Source organism: Lagenorhynchus albirostris, chromosome 10 (genome assembly GCF_949774975.1).
Source record: "Lagenorhynchus albirostris chromosome 10, mLagAlb1.1, whole genome shotgun sequence".
Classification (NCBI taxonomy): Eukaryota; Metazoa; Chordata; class Mammalia; order Artiodactyla; family Delphinidae; genus Lagenorhynchus; species Lagenorhynchus albirostris.
The window spans coordinates 91,125,581-91,138,970 of NC_083104.1; the positions used below are offsets into that span (position 1 = coordinate 91,125,581).

At 37.0% G+C, this 13,390-nt stretch overlaps 1 protein-coding gene across 1 annotated transcript in view; it reads right to left on the reverse strand.

The window, feature by feature from the left end:
- Window positions 1–7,713: 7,713 nt before the first annotated feature.
- Window positions 7,714–13,390, reverse strand: part of CAP2 (cyclase associated actin cytoskeleton regulatory protein 2) — a 136,267-nt gene continuing 130,590 nt past the window's right edge. Inside the window, exons 12-13 of the mRNA XM_060163624.1 lie at window positions 12,753–12,893; window positions 7,714–9,700 (exon numbers count right to left, since the gene is read on the reverse strand). Of these exons, the coding sequence (XP_060019607.1) occupies window positions 9,590–9,700; window positions 12,753–12,893 (252 nt within the window). The 3' untranslated portion in view covers window positions 7,714–9,589. The remainder of the gene's footprint in view (window positions 9,701–12,752; window positions 12,894–13,390) is intronic.

A 13,390-nucleotide genomic window follows, 5' to 3' on the forward strand; every position in this document is an offset into this window, starting at 1 on the left:
TTTCTCTTGCTCTATTTTTACTATTTCATTCGTCCTTTTATTTTCTGCACTTTGTATATAATTATTATTTTTTTTCTGCTCTGAGATGGCATTTATTGGCTCCCTATATAATTATTTTTTGTGTTTTCTCTTTTCTAGTGTTTTAGAAAGTATGCATTTATCTTTAAAATAATTTTTAAGAAATTGAAAATAAAACGTAAGTTTCTTTAAAGAATTCTTCAAACTATAATTTTGCTCAAAGCAGGGACCATGACTCTTGCCCCTTGTATCCTTAGTACCCATTACATAGAAGTACTTAAAAAATGTTTAACTTGCTGAATTGAAATCACTAGGTTCTAAACACTTGTGCTGTTAGATTTTACCACTCTTTCTGTAAAATAAACATTTAAAAATATCATGATTTTGCCATTCAGACTATGTTTTTCAAGTTGATTATAAAACATTTTCTTCATTGTATACTCTTTTGAAATGAAAACCTATAATCTGAATCAGATAAAATAAATTGATGAAAAGGTAATTCTCTTCTTTTGAATATATTTTTTAAATTATTGGATGTTTAGTAATCACTAAGAATTATGAGAAATTTAATAACCAAATGCTCATGTTTACTCTGACAAATTCAAACAATAAGAAGAATCAAAAGTGGAAAGATTCTTTCCTCCAACCCCATACTCTGAATATAGCCTTTGTTGCCATTTTAGTGTGTATCTTTCTATATTTTTCTCTATGCTATAATGATGATGATAATAATAGTAACTAAAGCTTCTATGACCTGTACTGTGTGCTATGAGTATATTTATTTACTCCCTAAAACAACCCAACAGCTAAGTACTATTATTATTATAGCTATGTTAAAGATGAACAAACCACAGTGTAAAGAAGTGATTTTTTTCCTCCCAAATCATACAGCCAGTAAGTGATAAAACTAGGATCCAAGCTCTCAACCACTAAACTATACTAAACTGTCTCTCATCAAATATATATTTACATCTTTATATACAAATATAGTTCTTTTAATTACATACACTTTAATAAAAATTTTCTTACAATCTGTTTTTCTGATACATGCTCATTTTAATGTACTCTGCACATCTTTCAAACTCTTTAGAGGTATTTCTAATGACTGAATCAGTAAATCAGGGGTTTCTGGATAGCATATTAGTTTTGGTAGACTAGCCTTCTCTGATAACTAAATCCAAATATGTAACAGTTTAATCACAAGGTAATTTTATTTCCCATGTAACTACCTAAAGCAGGTCAGGTCAGTGAGTGGCTGTCTTCCATATTGTAACTCAGGGACCCAGGCTCCTTCTAACTTGTTATTCTTGCATAACAAGAGCATATTGTCATCTGCATGATTGAGGCTGGTTGCCATATCCAGGATCTGGCTGGTGGAAGGGAAAGGGAACATGAGAAAATATGCTCTCTTAAAAGACTAAGTCCTGAAGTGGGATTTACATTACTTAATACTTACATTCCCTCAAGGAGCATCTAGTCACATGGCCAACAGACTGCAGTGGAGACTGGGAAATGCAGCCTAGTAAAGAAAGAAGAATAGATCTTGGTGGTCAACTAGTGACTCTGCCACAGGCAGTTTTGTTGTATATTTGAAAAACATTTTAACACACTGATCTCATTTTAAAAGAATTACATGTCTTTAAAGGTGTCACAGGCATTTGTCAAATGGGCACATCTCTGGTTTGTGGCCGATCCAGAATGAAAACCGTATCTTCTGATTCCCCGCCAAAGTTCTTTCTGATTAATGCAAGACTTATCTTACTTTTTTGAAGAGTTAATGAAGTGTGAGCCTTTTTCCCCTGAAGATAAATTCTATTGGAAATATGTCTGTCTGGTAGATGAAGAGAGACTTATTTCTGTAAACTAAAGAGTATGGAATTAATTTAATTTGAGAAAATAGTTGTCTAGCCACTTGGTAGAAACAGCCTGCAGAATGTAGACGATATTGTTGGTGTAATTATTTTAGATGCTAACAAAGGAGAGAACATTTTGATAACTCTCTAGAGAACCAGATTTTGGTTGTTAATGATGGGACATCACTCCCTGAATTCCACATCCACTGAATGGGCTTATATTAAAATATTCTTTTTATTCAGACAATTACACATGACCTGTGAATGAGCATATAGTAAAATATTGGCCACTTAATCAGGTAATCTGGATGGGTAAATTGGATACCTTAGGTTTTCAAATACTATTTCTTTTTCAATAGGCATATACAATTAATTTCTTTTTGCCTAAGTTAGTTAGATAAATATAAAAATCTGTTTTGATTTGCCATTACAGTCAGAGGTAAAGAAGTGAGATTCACAATGGTGGAGGAAACTCCTGGTTTTTTTAATCCAATTTTTCTCTATCCCAGGATATGGAGAATATATACAACTTACAACTCCTTTAAATATCCTATTGCCATAAACTTGTATCATTTTCCTGAAGACACATATGATACATGGTTCTTGTACAATACTTCTCTGGACCTCTATACATCTTTTAGTAATGCTACCGGATGATGTCTTTAAATATCCACAAAGGATCAAAGATTTTATCATGTTTGATTGCAGAAGGCAATTGCTCCCCCCTGGAACTGTCTGCATCTGCCTAACTCTGATATTTTCTCTATAGCTTTTAAGCTGAAGAGGAATACCTGAAGCACGGGGTGTCATAATATCAGCTGCACGCAGGGAAGGCTGCTGGGGAACATGTGTCATTAGCTCATCCCTGCTAGGAATGTGTACCATTCATTATATGTGGGCATGATTATGCCCTATAGGGACCATGAGCAGGAAAGTACAGTCTTCCCAAACAGATCTCATCATACCAAACAAATCTACAGAACTGTTATGTTCATGGGAAGGCTTCCTATTGCAAGTTTCTTGGCTTATGAGTTGAAATGAGGCCATAGAGTTATTATTAAAAATAACAAAAAATTTTTAAACGTGTACCTTCTGATTAGTTTCTAAGATGAATTACTGACACCATGGAAAATTATTAACTGAATTTTAATGAAAAAACCCTTGTGATATTGGTGAAAGAAATTTAATAATTAGTATCATGGTTTAGTAAGTGTGGTCAATGATGTATTTCTTTCATCTGGATCTTCATTTCAGCATGAAGTATCATTTTTTAACTATGAGGATCCTAAAAAGCAAGATATTAAAATAGAAGTTGACTTAGAACTCAAATATTCAAATTTGTAGTTTTAAGCAAGAATTATCTTTAAATATAAGTACCTTGTACTGGAGGGAAACCTGAAAAAAATTCTCTACCAACAGGCAAACATTATCCTTCATTAGTTACATATTCTTTGCCACGTTACTAGACAGTACAGGAACAAAAAACATTTGGAGAAATATGGATGAATTATCAAGGGCTAATCTGAGTTGGTTCATTTTTCGCTTGTAGCATAGATATAAGCTTCATCATACACAGAAACATTAAAACGGTTAAACTTGCAAAAGATATCTGTGAAAGACTATAAAATCAGCTTTTCTCAGCTGAGGCAATTAAAGTCTTTAAAATTATATGTGTATCTCAAGTGGTGCAGAAAGTGCCAATGGTTTAAAATAATTCTTTTGCAATGAACATGTTTAATGAAAGTCATTTTAAAAAATATTATACTTTTGAAATGATTCTTAAGGATTTGGTATCAGACATAATGAAAAGACTCCAGACCCATATCCAACCACCTATTCTCCATTTCCAATTAAGTGTCACAAAGATGCCCTGAGCTAAACATGTTCAAGACTGAACCATGGTTCCCTCCAGATCCTGGTTCTATTTCACTGTTTCCTATCACAGGAAAGAGCTGATTTTACATCTATGATGAAAGGTATGAGGAGGCTACGACTGAAACTAGAAATGCAGATAAGGAAAATATGCTATGCGTGGGCAATGTGCATTAATTTTAGCCATGATGAATGAAGTTGGGACAGGCAGGTTGAAATACTCTGTGGACACCTGGAGTTAAGAATCTGGGAAGGGACTTCCCTGGTGGCGCAGTGGTTAAGAATCCACCTGCCAATGCAGGGGACACAGGTTTGAGCCCTGGTCCTGAAAGATTCCACATGCTGCGGAGTGACTAAGCCCATGCACCACAACTACTGAGCCGTGTGCCACAACTACTGAAGCCCGCGCACCTACAGCCCATGCTCCGCAAGAATAGAAGCCACTGCAACAAAGAGTAGACCATGCTCATCGAAACTAGAGAAAGCCCGTGTGCAGCAACAAAGACCCAATGTAGCCCAAAATTAAAAAAAAAAAAAAAAAAAGATTCTTGGGAGATGGATTTGAGTTGGAGAGTCATCTACATAGAGGTGATAGATGAAGTTAAGGGAGAGGAATGAGCATTTGAGACGGGGGGGAGGTAGAAGAGACAAGAGTCAGAGAAGTCTACTGTGTATCACAAAATCTAAGGAAGTTTAATGAGAAACAAGAAGCATCAAGAATCTCAATGGATGAGGAATGAGATAAAGCCACTGGATTTAATGACCTTTGAGAGTTTCTGAAACTTGGTGAGACTAGAGGCCGCATTACAAGGTGATAAAAAGGTGTGTGTGTGTGTGTGTGTGTGTGTGTGTGCATGCTCACGCACTCCACTCCTTGCTCTATCTCTAACTGGTTGCTTGTCTTTACACAAGTTAATGTCACTGGACCTCAGCTTTTTATCTTTAAAACGAGGGGATTCCCTTGATAAACACGTCTAGATTCTAGGAAGTTGAGGTAGATATTTTCAATGAATGAAAGAGTAAATAAAACTAAGTGTATTTCCTACCAGTTCTAGAAATACTTTTCATAGATAAGGAGAAGTGGTTAGTACTGACTACTCACTTCAAGACATCTTGCTGTGAAAGCAAGTTTATCAGTAATAGATTAGCTAATGGAGACAGTATTATCAAGGAAAAGATTTTCAAGGCAGCGAGGACTCTTTTGGATTATTTCATCATTTTGATCATATAAAATGATACTTTGTATTATTACAAAGAGAGATAAGAGACCCTTGGCATTTAATTTTTCTGACGTATTTCTGTTTTGACTTTTTGTGAATGTGTACAACATGCAATTCTGCAAAGTATGGATTTCTTACTCCTTTGACAATATTTATTAGGTCACAGCATTGGTAACACTGGAATTCAATGAAGTACAAGAAAAAAAACATATTGGAAATGCAGTGTTGTCTTTGGTAATTGTTTTCCTACACATTGCCAAAGGTTTTGTTTTTGTTTTTCTCTTTTTCTTTTTCAATAAATCCAACCTGCTCAAAAAGCCAGTAGGTGATTTAAGGCATCAAGGCTGGTAAAATAATTCTGTGAATCTCAAATGCAGATGTTCAATATCTTCAATGAAGTATTTTGAAAGGCGGATGCCAAGTCCAAAGCTGGTTGAGAGATTCCAAGAATTTTGAGTGAACTTATTTCTCATTATAAAATTATTACTATGTAATAGGTATATAGCAGTTTTTTAAAAGTCTTTTCTTGCCACAAATTGTTTTCTCCACACGTTTATAAATTTATTCTAAAAGTTATTTATATTATATATTTAATTATATAGTATATATAATACTCTATTACATTTATAAACTACATTTATTTTCTGGGATGTTTACATTAACAAAGATCAGTGAAGGGGATTCTCTCAGTGAAGAGGCCTTGAATTATAAAACTGAATTCTAACTGTCACTGTTTGCAGATGACATGATATTCTATGTAGAGAACCCGAAAGCCTCCACAAAAAAACTACTAGAACTAATAAGTGAATTCAGCAAGGTAGTAGTATAGAAGATTAATAAGAAATCTGTTGCATTTCTTTACATTAATAATGAAATATCAGAAAGAGAAGGTAAAAAAAAAATCCTGTTTAAAATCATGTAAAAAAAAGTACCTAGGAATAAACTTAACCAAGGAGGTGAAAGACCTATATGCTGAAAACTATAAAACACTGACAAAAGAAATTGAAGAAGATTCAAAGAAATGGAAAGATAATTGTGTTTTTGGATTAAAAGAATTAATATTGTTAAAATGACAATACTATGCAAAGCAATCTACAGATTTAGTGCAATCCCTATCAAAATACCCACAACATTTTTCACAAAACTAGAACAAATAATCTTAAAATTTATATGGAAGCCCCAAAGACCCAGAATTGCCAAAGCAATCCTGGGAAAAAAGAACAGAGCTGGAAGTATAACCCTTCCAGACTTCAGATTATACTACAAAGCTACAGTAATAAAAACAGCATGGTAGAAGAAATCTAATGGTTAAATTTTCCATTTGTATTTTATTTTCTTGAATACTTTTTTTCATAGTTGTCTAAGAAGATTTAAAAATCATTGCACTTTGGTCAAAAAAATAATAAATTTATCTTATAAAAAAACAGCATGGTATTGGCATAAAAACAGACATATAGATCAACGGGACAGAATAGAGAGCCCAGAAATAAAAACCCATACACCTACCGTCAATTAATCTATGACAAAGGAGACAAGAATATACAATGGAAAAAAGACAGTCTCTACAACAAGTGGTGTTGGGAAAGCTGGACAGCTACATGTAAATCAATGAAATTAGAACATTCCCGCACACCATACACAAAAATAAACTCAAAATGGTTTAAAGACCTAAATATAAGACATGACACCATTAAACTCCTAGAAGAAATCATAGGCAAAACATTCTTTGACATAAATTGTAACAATATTTTCTTAGATCAATCTCCCAAGGCAAAAGAAATAAAAGCAAAAATAAACATGTGGAACCTAATCAAACTGAAAAGCTTTTGCACAGCAAAGAAACCGTCAACAAACAAAAAGACCTATGGAATGGGAGAAAATATTTGCAAATCATGCAAACTACAAGGAGTTAATATCCAAAATATACAAACAGCTCATACAACTCAATATCAAAAAACCCCCAAACAACCCAATCAAAAAATGGGCAGAAGACCTAAATAGACATTTCTCCAAAGAAGACATACATATGGCCAACAGAGATGTGAAAAAACGCTCAACATTTCTAACTATTAGAGAAATGCAAATCAAAACTACAATGTGGTATCACCTCACACCAGTCAGAATGGCTATCATCAAAAAGTCTACAAACAATAGTGTGGAGAAAAGGGAATCCTCCTACACTGTCGGTGGGAATGTAAATTGATGCAGCCACTAAGGAGAACAGTATGGAGGTTCCTTACAAAACTAAAAATAGAACTATCATATGATCCAGCAATCCCACTCCTGAGTATATAACCGGAAAAAACAAAAACTCTAATTTGTAAAGATACACGCACCCCAATGCTCATAGCAGCACTATTTACAATAGCCAAGACATGGAAACAAACCAAGTGCCCATCAATAGATGACTGGCTTAAGAAGATGTGGTATATATATACAATAGAACACTACTCAGCCATAAAGAAATGCAATATTGCCATTTGCAGCAACATGGATAGACCTAGAGAATATTATGCTTAGTGAAATAAGTCAGAGAAAGACAAATACTATATATCACTTATATGTATACAAATAATAAAAATGAATAAAACTTAAAATAAAAAATAATACAAATGAATCTAGTGATATATGCAAACCACAAACAGATTTACAGACATAGAAAACTTATGGTTACCAAAGGCGAGAGTGCAGGGTAGTGATAAATTAGAAGTATGGGATTAACAGATACAAACTATTATACATAAAACAGATAAGCAACAAGGATTTATTGAATAGCACAGGGAATTATATTCAATATCTTGTAATAACCTAGAATGGAATACAATCTGCAAAAAAAAAACTGAATCACTATGCTGTACACCTCAAACTAAACTAATGCAATATTTAAAAAAACTTGATTCTAGACTTTTCTGACAGTTCTTCCAACTGAAAATGGCTTTATCTGATATTTATCTAGAAGAAGCTATTCTTCAGGAAAACTGATGGCATGCTGGGTAAATTCTCTAATTCAACTAGAAAAGCTCAGCTGCATTTTCTAAAGCTGACATACGAGCAAGGAGCAAATCAAAGAGGAAAATATTTTAACACCCTGAATTCATCACAGTATTTAAACAATTAGAATTTTACTTTATTTCAGAATAAGTTTACAGCTGAAAAAAAGGTATTTACTAAAGCCACAACATTCTTCATACGGACAAAAACTTTTCTAGCAAAACTGTGGTACACAAGCATTACTAATTTGAATACTATACGGTTATAGAAGATATTTAAAAAATGGAAATGATGTATTCCAAAGGCTGTACTAGGCACAATATATATGCTTGTATTGGGTCTGCAAGCATTATACTAAAATTCATTACATGTAATCCAAGAAGTTGCAGGTTTTCAGCACTATGTACTAACAAGACAGAAAGGAGTATCAGAGTTACTCTCGCGTTGAAAAAGCATGTACTATCAACACTGCAAAACAGGAGCGGCAAGCCAAGCCAACAAACAATCCCTTAGGCTTTAGAAGTTGTAATATAACTACGGCTTTTTCATTTTCATTTTTGAGACTGGCTAGCGAGTCTGGCAAGTGGAAAAGAAGAAAGTCTATAATAAAACATTAAAGACATCACTTACAAAGCATCTGATATTTCACAGGTTCAAAATTGGAAAATAACAACTGAGCTTGTTCCTAGAGCAACATTGTGAGGTATTATAGAGCAAAAAACACCCTGCTTTTTCCTATCCATCTTTTGGCATAAAAATCTCAGAAAAGTAGGGCTTCCCTGGTGGCGCAGTGGTTGAGAGTCCGCCTGATGATGCACGGGTTCGTGCCCCGGTCTGGGAAGATCCCACATGCTGTGGAGCGGCTGGGCCCGTGAGCCATGGCCGCTGAGCCTGCGTGTCCGGAGCCTGTGCTCTGCAACGGGAGAGGCCACAACAGTGCGAGGCCCGCGTACCGCAAAAAAAAAAAAAAAATAATAATCTCAGAAAAGTAAAAGTTTTCCAAGTGACATGGCAGAAAAGTATTTAAGATAAATCATTAGAGTTTACTTTTGGTTTCTGGTAACTGCAAAGAATAAAGGTCTTTTCAAGGACCAAGAAACTGGATGTGGTTCTTAGTATGGAACTTATGTTGTTTTAAAAACATGGGTTGAAATATGTATTCAGGCTGACAGTGTATTCATGCCGATAAAGGTGGTAAAAAGAAGAAAACAAAAATCGTACATTTTTTAGAGCATACTACCAAATATATGGAAATTGTCTGAAAGATAAAAATGTACATCTTAGATTCTCAAAGGTTTTATTTATCAACTAGCAATTAAATGTAAGTGTAAAAGTGAGTCATGCAATATTTTTACCTCTTAACTACTGTGATAATGATATGAGGGGAACAGAGTTCTCTTTTTTTTCCTTTAAATGTATAACGCTCACAAGTCATCATGTGGAACTCAAATCACACACAAAGGCAAATCACGAAGAAACGTTAAATATTCCAAAATGCCCACGAAGGCGTGCCAGAAATTATGCTGTTTCTATAGCACAGAATTGTTGGAGGCCAAAGCTAAAGCAGTAGGTGCTACTGCAACTTCTAGGTCTTTAATGCTGCTTTTATTTGTTTGTTTTTTTGATGGGGGGGATTCAGGTCAGGGGGTTCGGGGGTCTCTCAGAAACCATAATTTCTGCAGGTTCAGTGACCAACTTGGATCCATCCCATGCTGTCTTGAACTGTTCAGGAACGGGAAATTCTCTCTGGAAAAAGGCCAGAAGAACAAAGTTATTTAAACCAAGGCTTTGCAAACAGATGGAAGGCTGATTAGTGTCACATGATGGACAAAGACATTTTTATGGAACCCAAACCTGCATCAGGGAGCGATGCATGGTCACGTGTCAGCTCTGTGACTGCCTGCCAGCATCCTCATTGATGCTAGCACTTACTAAGAACCAGGCATTCTGCTAAGCACCAGATATACGTGAACTCAGTTAATCTCTGCAAGAACTTTAAGAGCTAGATATTATTGAGATGCCATCTACAGGAAACAGAGGCCTGAGAGGTCAAGCCTCTGAGCAGCCAAAGATCAAACCTGAGACTTTTTACCCTTGACCCTGCACCAGATTCAAACATGCACTGGGGATCATGCTGAAAGGCAGACTCTGTCTGATTCAGTAGATCTGGGAAAGAGGATGACAATCTCCATTTCCCACAAGTTCCAAGGGGATGCCAAGGCTGCTGGCCCCCAGTCTGAATAAGGGCTTTATCCCGGCGTTATGTCTACCCTCTGATGAAATATAAAAATGTGCTGCAAGTTATATATAAACTTGTTACCCTTCATCCTGCTTTCCTACTCTTCCCATTGGGGAATACATGCCCCCCTTCCACACACACCCCTACACACACACACACACACACACACACACACACAAAGAAAAATGCAGAAGAGTCAAAATAAAATTAGTTTGGGCTCTCTCCTTTTCCTGGAGAGTGATTCCCCAGTCATTGCAGGAGAGGGCAGGAAAGGAAGCTGAGAAGCGGTCCCCTGAGCCCTGGCTTTGTGACATCCCTGGACTTCCTGTACCGCAGTGTGATAAGCTGGTGCCTGTGCTCATCTGTCGGTGAGATGTGATGTTTCACATCTACTGGAATACACACACTAACACGTATCTTCCTAGATGTTGGGTCCAGCTGTTTCTTTTGGAAGAAGCTATTTATTTAACTACTTTAAAGGGAAGGCCCTTTCTATCATGAGTGGTGAATTCTCCTTGAGTGAAATCTGCAATAGTCTTAAGAGAAGGCAAAGAAGCCACAGTCTGAGAAACCTAGTGTGTGTGTGTGGCTAACATCCTTTCTGGGGCTCTTCTTGATGAATAAACCAAGCCAGGTGGAGAGTGCTCCAGAGTGGAGGTACCTCTTTGATGGTAACTGCACTACAGCTGTTCCCAGTCTTTCTTGGGAGTGACATGATAGTAATGTGATGACAGACCTTCTCTGGGAGACTGATTCCCTTCAGGATGAATCATCCCCACCATCTACTTCGAGATTACAATGCCCGTGGCAGGACCTCTGTATTGCTCCCTACTACCCCCAGTTAGAAAATGCGTGAAGTGGGCCATGGACTGAAGACACAAGATAATTCACCTATAGAGGGGAGACTACATTTTCAGCATAAAAGCTCAGGTTCTGAGCTATACTCATCCTTTAGGTCAGTGGATCCCAATCTTGGCTCCACACTGGAATCACCCGGGAAGTTTTAACCAATACAGATGTCTGGATACCACATCCAGGGATTCTAGTTTAATTAGTCTGCAGTGCTCGTCCAAACCCCCATTGCTTTTCTTAGCAGTTCCAGCCAGTTTCCATGAAGCTGAGCCTTCTGCTTAAACAGCTGCAAAGGCCAGGAATCATCCTAATTTTTAGCTTTCCTCTTCTGAAGCTGTTCTGTATTGGCTTTAGCTCTTCAGTATTTTTTTTTTAGGTGGAGAGCCCAAGAGGAGATACTTCTCTAGCTCAGGGTTAGGCTGTCCAGATACCTAGTGACTCCAATGCTTGTGGAGTTTTGTTCTTTAGACTTAAACAATGAATTCTGAACTGAAATATGTGGTGTGTGCCTGGGTAGTGCTCACTGGCAGGTGGGGAAAGGAGAACATGGCAGCAATCCAGTTGTCTGCCTAAGGAGATTAACCTGAGTGCTGACTGCAGTGTAGACAGCTGGTGATTGACCCATAGGCTAATGGGGGGGGGGTCCTCTTTCAAAGGTGTGCCTAAGTTACGTTTTCTCCCGTCCTTCCCAGTTCACTGCTTCCTTGCACAGCTAGAACCAGAGGGAATGATCTCTGGATTTACTTCTCCACTTTCAAGAAGCAACAACTAGGCACTTCCCTGGAGGTCTAGGCGTTAAGACTTCGCCTTCCAATGCAGGGGGCGTGGGTTTGATTCCTGGTTGGGGAGCTAAGATCCCACATGCCTCTCGGCCAAAAATTCAGAAGGTAAAACAGAAGCACTATTGTAACAAATTCAATAAAGACCTTAAAAAGGGTCCATATCAAAAAAAAAAAAGCAACAACTAATAGGAAGTAATAACTTGCTTTCAAATGGCAACAGCCAGCAAGTCCATCACACTGCATGATGCAGAAAATGTATTTATTTATGCTTCCTCTTCAGTGTGTGAGAATATCTGCTTGCTTTTTCTAGAAACTGCTTTGCTGGGGAGAGGAGACAAAGAAAATACATGGTGGCTTAGGCTACCGTTTCTTAGAAGGGTCACTGGATGGACTGATAATATCAGAATCACCTGGGTATATTAAAACTACAGATTCCTGGGCCCCCTCCAAGCCTCCTGAATCTAACCTCTGGGTGTGAAGTTTGGGAGCTGGTATTTTCATCAAGCTTCCCAGCTGATTCTTATGCTGGGTTTGAGAACCACTGACATGAGAATACCTATACAAATAGGTCCACTTATTATTACCTCCTTTCCCTCCTTTTTTTCCCCCAAAGTGCTTCTCTCTCTTTTCTGTTTGCCTCCACCATAGCAAAGGAAAATATTTAGTCCTAAATAATATGAACTCAGATGCCTGGTGTACTATTTGATAAGAGCTAGCCCATTAAGGTAGTTATTAGGAAAATGCTGTGAGAATCACAGATCCAGGACCGGGCATAGTCAAGAAACTAACAGGGGAGCAGATAGGTGACTTCCTCTCCTGCCTGTGAATTATTCTCCAAAGGAAGGTCAAAGGTTGGGAGGTGATTAATCAGTCTCTAAGAATGTTAATAAGAAAAATTCTTCACAGTCTTTTCAAAGGTACTTACATAATCACCGTCCCGAGGGATAAGTATATTCATCTCAGATGACTTGGCACTCACAATCTCACAGTCTAACGCATCTTCACTGAGGTATATGTGGCAGCCTTCTGTCTTATTAATGGAAATTGTTGGCACTTTCCCCATCACCTGAAATAGAAGGGGAAAAAATCTAGGGCCAAAGCAAATAAACAGAAATTCCAATGTCCCCAAATAAGTACAGTCCACAGGCCTAAACAAGCATTAGGAATGGCTGGGTTAGGGCTGCAGAGGCTGGCTGAATGACAAAGTCTCCAGGGTGAATTAGTACGTGTCATCTGGGGACAGAATGAAAGGACCACACAAGGGGATTCTCAAACCTCAGGGTCTCTTTCCTGACACAAAATAAAGGGACTAATTGGAAAACAGCAGCTAAATGTTCAGAAAAAGTTTCACAACCCCGTTAGTGGATTTGAAACATATATTTGATTTCATGATAAAAGAAACAAGATGCATTTGCTTTCATGTGCTTAAAATTTTAGTTTTGATGAATCTCTAGGAAACTTGGATTAAAACACTCACTAATACTGTCATTTAAGAGTAAATAAATTATTCTGTAATTGAGAAGATTTTTCCTGAATCTAAATAAGAATAAATAAGAAACACTA